The sequence below is a fragment of the Phyllostomus discolor genome, chromosome 2 (genome assembly GCF_004126475.2).
Source record: "Phyllostomus discolor isolate MPI-MPIP mPhyDis1 chromosome 2, mPhyDis1.pri.v3, whole genome shotgun sequence".
Lineage (NCBI taxonomy): Eukaryota > Metazoa > Chordata > Mammalia > Chiroptera > Phyllostomidae > Phyllostomus > Phyllostomus discolor.
Genome location: NC_040904.2, coordinates 112,351,968 through 112,361,904, shown reverse-complemented (window position 1 = coordinate 112,361,904; position 9,937 = coordinate 112,351,968). Strand labels below are relative to the sequence as shown.

The following is a 9,937-nucleotide window of genomic DNA, read 5'->3' as shown; positions in this document are numbered from 1 at the left end:
GGCTCCCAAGGAACTCTGTCAGTAGAACTAGCAACCTAAGGTTTGTGAGTATGTTCTTAGACCAAGGAGCCTGAACTGTCAAGTGGATATGTACTGTGAGGTGGTTTTTTTTTCCCATAACAAAGCAGGGTTTTATAAGATCATTTGGTTCTTGTGGCCAACCATACTTATTTACGCTATGTAGTGTGTAGCCACAGAATCCATTTTTTTCTTTGGTCTGGAGCTACCTAGCCCATGTGGGGATGAGATTCCTGATTGAGTCCCAGCAACTGCAAGCTGAGCCCTCTCCACCCTTGGTTGGCAGCAGGAAGATGAGGGCCTGGGTTTCCTTCTGTCTCCCACCCTGATGCTTTCACACTGTTTTTTAGTCTTGGACTTTAAAGCTGTTGGTGTGCCTCTGAATAGGGACTAGAAAGAATCCTCAAGAGAATGTTTATACCTGATAACAAGAGAGAGTGTCTGGTTTTGCAGGAGATGAAATGTTCTTTTGTATTTGAGCAGGAAGTAAGCAGATAGTCCACTTCAATAGCTTTTTATACCCACCAGGCGTGTTGAAATTGATCTTTTCCATCACTATTATCTATAAAACCTCTTCCTTAGTGATTTAGTTGGGGAGTACTGTAGCCCATTCTCATTCAAATATTATCTCTCTTTGGGGGAAGAGCTGAGAGCCATACCTTTATTTCTCATCATTTCAGCTTAGACAGTCATTTATCTCAATGCTAAATTTCATCTAAACATAAAATGAAATCATGAACAAAGCTTTGTGACAACTTGTAGCATCCTGAATTCTTCGTGAGGAAGCGAATGTGACTAACAAAAGAAGGAAGAGTAAAGAAATTGCTGGCTCTCATTAAAAGCCTGCAACTTTTCCAAAGAATAGTTGGGGGCTTTGTGGAGGACCACTCAATGCAGAATGATTTGGGTGTGAAGAAAGTGAGACTCGACCATGACTCTTAACCTTAAATAAGTGAGCAATATATTACCATTGCTGACCAACCGACATCTTCAAGTAGGAAGGCTGTTTCAGCTGTCCTGGCTTTACAAAGAAAGCCCATGCAGATTCATTTCTGACAGCTGCTATTTCAAATGTTGTCCCCCTGCATGTTTAAAAAAAAAATCAAATCGCTTTGAAAAGTTGTAGTAAACTTTGGTAAATCGTCCTGTGGACCACTTTCCCCAGAGTCAACTAAGTGTCTTTCCTGAGTCCTCAGGACAGACCACCTCTCCTTTGTGTCGGTGGTAAACCCAAGCCAGCCCAGCCCTAGGATCTTAGCACTGTGTGGTCCCGGCCCCTTTGCGGACCTTAAACCCCTTAGAAGACGGAGATGAGCCCTTCCCATCGCGGTGTCTTTGGCTCTAACACAATGCCTGGTCCCTGTGAAGTGCAGAAGGGCAATGCTGACAGCCTGCCTTTAGAGAAAGTAGAAAGTGACAAATAGCTCTAAAATTCGGCTCTCCGGGTGTGTTCCAGACCGTGACCTGGGCTGGGGGACCAGTTGCAAGAAGGATCCGCTGTCAGCTTCCAGCCCAGCGATGTGTGTTTACCAACTCTACACTGAGTGAGCCTGTGGTTTTGGGAGGAAGCAGGCTTTGGGGAAATGTGGTGAGGAGCACTGGGAAAGGATGGTGAAGCCAGCGGGCAAGCAATGGCTGTGCGCTGTCTTGCTTCCTTTTAAACCAAGAGGGACTGTGGCTTAGTAGCCCCGGCGCCAGGTGCTCCGATGAGCGTTTCCTGCGTCGGTCGGTCGGCTGGTGGCAGAGACTTGTGCTTGCTCACCCGCCCAGAGGCGTGGCAGGTTCGGGTTGCCCAACTTTCCCAGGCGGGGTGGTAGTCCCAGCCGTCAGGAGGTGTCGCCGGCCCGGTTCAGGAGCAATCACAGTTCCTTTTATCAGGACCATCTGGCAGGTTCCAGAAGAGCGATTTTCCAAAGTGGCGGTGTTTACAGGGACAAGGTGGGACTGCTCCGTGCAGCCTAGGACGCTCTCAGCCTTTGTGGCAATGGAGACGAAATTGAGGAACAACGTGGAATCAGTGCCCTAGCAAATGCCCTAGTGCCTCCAGTTAATTTCACCTCGTTTTGTTCGAAGCGCAGCAAAGTCACTCACTCATCTTGAGTGAGCTAGCTGCTATCAGAAGGATTTGTTTTTTCTTTTCCGAGAATTTAGGAAATAAAGTTCAAGTGCCCGGCCCTTACAAGTTGCAGGCGCAGTTTCACGCCTCAGGTTTGAAAGAGGTATCTTGATGCTATTTCTTGTTTTGCTTCTAGGAAGCGGCTTAGGACATGACTTGGGCGGGTACATCTGCGGCCGAAAAAGACACAGACGCACTGCACTCTCTAGGGACCGGAGAGGGTCCACTGTCTTCCAGGCGCTTCCAGGCAAGCGTCCAGTGATCTCGGGTTCTCGCGGTCCAGTGTCAGGTGCCGAAAGTTTCCGGCGCCTTCCGAGGTCTGGGGACAGTCAGGGGGCTCGGGGGAGGGGGTGTGGCTGGACAAGAAGGGATGAGCAAGGAAGGGGAGGGAGCGGGACTGAGCCTCACTCTTTGGTGCCAAGGACACTGCGGCCAGCTTCCCGTGGATAGGACTTTCCGCCCCGGGGGCGGGCGGTGGAGCTCCATTCCTGTGACCTTACCAGCTTCTGGCGGCCCCCAGAGCTGAGTAAGCCGGCCGGAAGGAGCCTGCCAAGATTTCCAGAGCTCTGAAGACAGAAGGGCACGCAGACTAGAGGGTCCGGAACGAGGACCCAGAACCTGCCCCGGCCGTGCTCCTGGGCCAAGCCGTCAGCGCCTCCCCACGCGCGCGCGCTCGGCCGTGTTTCCCCACGCCTGGCGGCCCCCGCCCCTCTCCGCAGCAGTAGGGAATCAGGTCCCGGAGGAAGAGGGTAGGTGGGGGGGGGGGGGGGGCGGATAAGGGGTGGGGGACCCCTTGACGTCACTGGAAGGAGGTGCCGGGGTAGGAAGTGGGCTGGGGAAAGGTTATAAATGGCCCCCGCCCTCGGCTCCTCTTCATCGAGGTCCGCTAGAGGCTTGGAGCGCGCCGGGTAGACACTTCTCGCTACTCTTTCCCAGCGGCGGCGGCGGCGGCGGCGGCGGCCAGGAGCCGGCTCTGGGACTGAAGCTCAGCGGCCAAGGACGCTGGGCTGCGAGGATTACCCGTCAACTGGCTGTCTGGCTGGCTGGAGCCGCGGAGAGGGGCGCTCGGGACGCGGGCCGGAGTGCGCGGAGGCGGAGTGGGTGAAGACAAGCTCCGGCGGCTGATTCGGTAGCCCGCCAGGAGTGCGGGCACCAGGCAAGCAGGCCGCGTCGCGCTCACCATGGTCAACTGCTGGGACACCCGAGTCCTGCTGTGCGCGCTGCTCGGCGGTCTGCTTCTCACAGGTGAGGCGAGGCCAGTGCCGCGATAAGCAGGCAGGGGGCACACCTTGGGGGGCCGAGGGCACGCGGGGGAGGCGAGCCACGGTGGGAACCTGGGACCCGAGTGGGGTCGTGGCTCCTTTTTCCTGCGCGGGGCGGTCAAGGCTCACCTGGCAGAGCAACTGGCGAAGCCCGAGGGCATCGCCACCCTGGATGGCACTGGAGCTGCTCCTTGGCCGCTGAAGTCGCTCATCCTCTCTGCCTCGTTCCGGGCTCTGGGAGCGCCGCGCACCCAGACCTCCCAGGCGGCCAGTACTCAGAACCCTCTAGAGCCCGCGCCTCGGCTCCCAGAACGCCCGCGGGGCCACGCGGGGGCTGGACTGAAGCCCGACGGTGGCGATGTTGGGCACCGGCCACGACGTCTCGCCTCCACAGGAAAGGAGGAGAGCCCTTTCGGAGGCGGTCGTGTGCTTGCCGGGAGCAGACAGATCCCCGAAGGGGCAATAACTGGTACCCTTTAACCCACTTGGGGCCCCCGAGCCCGACTGTCCACGGAACGTTCTACAAGCGTCCACTCCTCCCGCTGGTCGCGGACCGCGGGGCCGGAGCGCGCTGCGCACAGCCACCCGGACTGGTGGGACTCTTTCCACGGGTCCCGCCCGAGTGCGCTCAGGTCGGCTGCTTGAGTGAACCTGACGGACGAGGGCAGTCCAGAACCCAAATACCGTTAGGTTTCGGAATTGCAATCTAGCCTTTAAATTCCGAGAGAAGAAAGGGCGGACATTTGGTCAAAACGATGCGGTTTGAGAAACCGGTGAGATCCACCCCTTTGCCGGGTGTTAGGGAAACTGGCAGTCAGATGTCACGGCCCGGAGGTCACGCCTCCTTCAGCGCCGAGGCCGCCCCAGGCAGGTGTCGGGGCCCCAGGGCATTCAGGGGCTTGGGTCGGGCGTCTGCGCAGTGGGGCCGAGCGGCCGAGCCCTGGTTCAGTCCCTCCGGGCAGAAGACAGTAACATCAAATAAGTGACAGCAATCATTCAAGTAAAGTCAGTTATTTTTTTAAAATGTTCGTTGAACCCCACAGGCTGTAACAGTTAAATATTCTTTCTCAGTGGGAAGACTAATTAGACCGTCGGTTTTTAAATAACAAGCCAATAGTTCCAGTTAGATCGGTGAAACCATTGACCCGAGAGGAAAGGCGCAGTAATAATGTCTGAGAACCGCGCTGTAACTTGGAAAAAGCTGCCAAATAACTGTATGAATTTGAAATATTGCTGTTTTAACTCAAAAACGCATTTTTTTTAGTTTGGAAAAGTCATTTATTTTGAAGCAATTGCTTGGAGCATCTAAATAACTTGCTGCAGTGCACCTGCCTGTTATGTAAAGGTAAATCTAGGTAAATCATTGTGGGTCCAAAAATTGGAGGGAAGAGAGTATGTTGTATTGGATTTTCTGCTTCACACAGATGTCTCTTTACCTTTGTTTTGAAACTGTGGTTGACTAGTGAAGTACAGTTCTCTTCCTGATTAAGGGCCACTTAGGTCGGTGAAAGGTTTTCAGAAGCCTGTGAGATTCCCTTGTGATTTCTCTTAGATTTGATTTTACTTAAATGAGGCAAGAATCTTGGAACTCTTTTGTGATTAAAAATTTTACATATGTAAATTTACATATGTAAAGGGTGAGAACCCCTTTACCTGCTGGTTTAAGGGACGTTCTCTCAGCCTTTGGGGTTTGTTGTTGCGAAGCCTGACTTCCCAGAACACAGGCTTCTCTGTCTGGCTAACAGGCATCTCACAGCAGAATAGTACCTACGTGCTTTCTGAACCACATCAGGACTTTCAAACTGACCTGAAGGGCTGCAGCTGTGGGGAGAGGGTCCGGGAAGGGACCACGTTTCTGACCGGTGTATTTATCAGGAGTCCACTTGCGCCCATCACGGGCCTGGTCTGCGCTCCTTCGGGTACTTTAGATCCTTTGTGTACTTATCAGTTATTATCCTGTTTGTGAGCGATGTGCACGCGCACCTGGAGGGATGAAATAACCAGAGGTTCGGCAGTACAAAAAGGTAATGCATTTTCCCCCAGAGGGTGTATTTACCTGCTTCCAAATATTCTGGGAAATAAAAAGATGCCAATAATTCAGATATTTTCAAGTCCTCAGTATTGCAATGTTTTTTTTCTTAGAAGGGATACCAGTCCTCCTTTAACTCTACTCAAAGTCTCATTTTCTTACTTTTAAGTCACCACACCCTTGATTAAAGCCACAGACCATTTTTTTCTGGCCCCGTTTTTCTTGAGTTTTTGAGCAGCTAACATTTACAATTTGCTGTAACTAAATGGAAATTCTTCCCTTGGGGATTTTGTGAGTAAAGTCTACATTAATAACAAAGTTAAATCAAAATATACATGAAAATAATACATATTTCCAAATCGAATGTAATAAATCTCATAATAAAGCTAATTTGACATAACAATTTTTGTTGTTTCCCCAAGGTTTATGCAGTCACTCCTTTTTTGTTGTGTTTTTCTGAATTGCGTATTGAAAATGTTAATTATTTATAGCATGTTAGGCAATTCACTTAGTTTTCCAACTGATAGATCATGTTGCAGGTGAATTGTAGATCGTCACCTACTCTAGTTCTTGAATATTTTTACCTTATTCATTTATTATTATTTGAAGTTTTTCTTTCTCTGTTGAAAATTCTATAAAAGGCTATCCAGTTTCTTTTCTAGTGAAATCTAAGAGGCTTTTCTGTTTTCATATGTAAAATTTGGAAGTTGGAGTAGATGATTATTTCTAAGACCCTTTCCCAACTCTAAAATTCAATGAATGATTCCAAGAAATAGGCTGAACACAATATGTCTTTTTCTTCTTCCCTTACCTACATTTTGCATGTAGGGTGGGTAGTAAACCCTGCTATGCCAGAGCTGAGGCTAGAAGGATAAACAGGGTTTTCCCTGTTATCAGTAATCACACTGTATTTTCTTTTCCCTAGAGAACGCACCTGACCAACCAATTAGCTTGGTCTTTAGTGGGTTGCAAGAGCTAACCTATTAGAGTATGCCCAAACCAGTACTAATCATTATCTTAGACTTTCTGCTTTTTTCTAGCAGAATATGTAACTCTAGCAAGTAGACTTTACTTTAGAACTCTAGTTACAGTATAAGTGCTAATGATGCCAATCATTTTAAACCCATAAGCATTTCTTTTTTTTTATTATTATTATTAATTCTCACTTTATTCTAAAAGAAGTTTAGAATTCAATGAGGATACTAAGCCTCTATTTTATATGATTTTTTAGAACAAACCAAATAATCACTTTGTTCTCCTTACCAAAAACTATTGAGACATTCTAAATCTACCTTGAATATACAGACTGTAGAAGTTGAAAATAGTATGTTGTAAAAAAATGGTTTTCTATTGATCAAAAAAATGGCGTATCTTTGAGGAAGGTTATCCAGCCTATTACAAAGTTATGGCTGGTATTTACTCTTCCTCGGGAAGTTCTGCAAGGTAAGAACAAATAACAGAGCAGTACCTTCTGTGGTGCTACTTTAAGGTGAGATTTGAACGTGAGTGGGCATAAGAATGGAGAGAAAGTGAGGGAAGCTCTCTTGGCACTTGGGTATGAAATGCAAAGCTTGCAGGAGTTAAATTCTTGGTTCGGTTGGGTCAGGAATTCATTGGATATCAAATACATGCTATAACTTTTCAGAATATGTACTTTGTCCTTGTGGATAGGGGAGAAAGGACATCTGAAATAACACCCAGTATTTTATATATATATTTAAAGTAAAATATATTATTAGGAATGATTTAAAGCATCTGTTGCGTGGGTTTAACCAATTTATTAAAACAGAAGAATCCATTCTGTTCCATTGGCCTTAGCATACTGGTGAGCTGGTTTGAAAAGACAAGATCTCCTGCCACATGTTTTTCAGGATTATTGGTGGTTACACAGACACTCGGGTGCCTGGAAAGTGCATGCTGCTGATTAAATTACTGGATTTTATACCAGATTGAGGGAGGGGAAGGAAATGGGAGGAATGGGGCAATTGAGGGAGGACTTGAAAGGAGAGTCTCTGGCTTAGCATCTGGGACTACAGGGGGGTTTCATTAAGGAAATGGTTCCATTGAGTCTGCTGGAGATAGTGGACTAGATTTCCTGCATTGCTGCTGGGGCGGATGTGGGGGGATGTCAAGAATTCCTGGGGATTTCCCATCAGTCTTGGTGAAGCCATTTCTGATTATTGCTCCTCTCCTTGATGTTTTTGAGAGATTTGATCTTGTTTCATAAACACATACATTGGGAGAGTGGGATAGATAGAACCTCATAGATGGAATCTACTCACTTCAGAGAGAAGAAAATCTACCAGGAGCAGTTGAGTGATGGTTTTTGTTTTTTCAACAGCTGGCTAATGGCAGATGCAGGAACAGAATCCAGTGTTCACACTACAGATAACATTTCTTCTTCATTTTTGTTTTCCCTCTACCCTAGGCAGAGAAGAGGTATTCAAATATTTGCTGAATGAAATTATTACTGTGCTAAACAAGGTCAACAGCTGGCTAATGGCAGATGCAGGCACAGAACCCAATGTTCGTACTGCAGATAACATTTCTTCTTCATTTTTATATTTCATCTACCCCAGGCAGAGTAGAGGTATTCAAATATTTGTTGAATGAAGTTATTACAGTACTAAAATTTCTTTTTAAACCCTAGCATTGTTTTTTTAATATGAAATATTCATCAATTTTTTAAAAAGCCCATAGAGGTTTGAATCAAGAATACCCGAATTATGGCTAACCAGTAGTACATTGAGAGATGTGGTCCAAAGATTAATTTTCCTTGTGGTCAGTGCTATACAAACTCTACCCCAGTCAAAGGAATTACCCACCCCCTTTTTTTTAGATGATCCTTGCATGCTCATTGCTCCGTGTTCATGCTGTTTTGTCTGCTAGACTCTTTTTCTCCCTGTGCCTCTCCTCCTCCCCTTGCCTTCAAATTCCAGCTCAGAACCACCTCCATGAGCACCTCATTATAGCCCCAGGCAGAATGAATGGCTTCTCCTGCTCCTATATGTACCTTCCTATATATAGCCCCTCCCTGTGACCATCTTCCAGTTTCCACCTGGCATCGTTATCATTCTACTTATATGGCTGTGCCTTCACCCTTTGAGGAGGAGAGACCCTGTTTTAACTGTCCTTGGGTTCCTAGCACCTAGTGTGATGCCTGGCATGGAGGTTCTCAGGAAGTATTGGAATGAATGAATGAGTGAATGAATGATGTAACCATACTATCATTTCAAAGAAGAAATCTGTCAGGGCCAGATATGAATTTATTTCAGTATATGAATGTGCTTCTGCCTATCCATTTGGCCTCAGTTATAGTGGATTCTTTAGAGGGACTATTCTTAATAAATAGTGTTTATCCTCAGTAGTGAGTGACTAAGATATAGGAAATCAGCTATGAACTTCAACTCCCTGAGATACTTATCTCCTGTAATCCTTTCTCTTTTTTTGTCATACTTCACTGGGACCTATGAGCCCCCAAAGCTGGGTTTCAGTCTGTGCAGAAGTTCTGTCTTAGCCTGTATTGGTGAGATGCCAAACACTTAACTTTACTCTGCACTATCTTACCCAATTTTTAGAGATAAGAATGCTGTTAGATTTTATGCTTTGACTTACTCATCCTCTCATAGACTCAACCCTGAGTCCTTGGGTGCTAGGCTTTGATGCAGAACTTGAAGAACAGAGACCTGTCCACACTTAGCATCAATGCTCTGCTTTAATAGCAGCCTTTGATTTCAAATCATTAGACCAGGCTAGTCTGCCTGATTTCCTCTTTCCTTAGGATGAGTTCTTCTCAACCATTCATGCAAACAGGCTCCTGGCAGGGTCATCCTACCAGGTAGGTGTGAACTGTGAATCTGAAAAATCTGAATCCTATGGTTGGGGCTCAGGTTGGTGCCTCCTGTCCCCGACTCCCCCACCAGCCCCACACTTTCACGTGTCTACAACATACTCTAAAATATTCTTCTCAAAGTGTGGTCTATGGTCCAGCATCTGCTGAGTAACTTAATGAATCAGAGCCTATATTTTAATAAAGTCCCCAGATGTTTTGTTTGCTCATTAAAAATTGAGGAGCACTTGGCCAAGACATGGGAATAACCTTAGTGATCTTTGATAGATGATTGGATAAAGAAGACGAGGTCCATATACACAATAGAATACTGCTCAGCCTAATGAAAAGATGAAATACTTCCAACAGCATGGATAGATCTTGAGAATATCATGCTTAGTGAAATGAGTCGATGGAAAATGTCAAGAACTGTATGATTTCCCTTGTGTATGGGATATAAAACAGAAAGCAACAAATGAACAAACAAGAAAAACAAACAAAAACTCACGGACAACAGTACCATGGTTACCAGAGGTAAAAAAGGGTAGGGGAGCAGAAAAAGGTAGAAGGGGTCAAATATATGGTGACAGAAAAAGACTTGACTTTTGTTGGTGAACACACAATGCAACATAGAGATCATGTATTAAAAACTATACAGTTGAAACCTATGTAATTTTGTTAAC

At 46.5% G+C, this 9,937-nt stretch overlaps 1 protein-coding gene across 2 annotated transcripts in view; it reads left to right on the top strand.

The window, feature by feature from the left end:
• The first annotated feature begins 1,898 nt into the window (after positions 1 to 1,898).
• The window catches only part of FLT1 (fms related receptor tyrosine kinase 1), a 188,294-nt gene continuing 180,255 nt past the window's right edge, over positions 1,899 to 9,937 (top strand). The window contains exons 1-2 of one of the 2 annotated variants that reach the window (XM_036018359.1): positions 1,899 to 2,237; positions 3,016 to 3,379. In XM_036018359.1, coding sequence (XP_035874252.1) covers positions 3,316 to 3,379 — 64 coding nt within the window. In that variant the 5' untranslated portion in view covers positions 1,899 to 2,237; positions 3,016 to 3,315. Of the gene's footprint in view, positions 2,238 to 2,561; positions 2,884 to 3,015; positions 3,380 to 9,937 lie in introns of those variants that run through there. The other variant, XM_036018360.1, reaches the window with a different exon arrangement.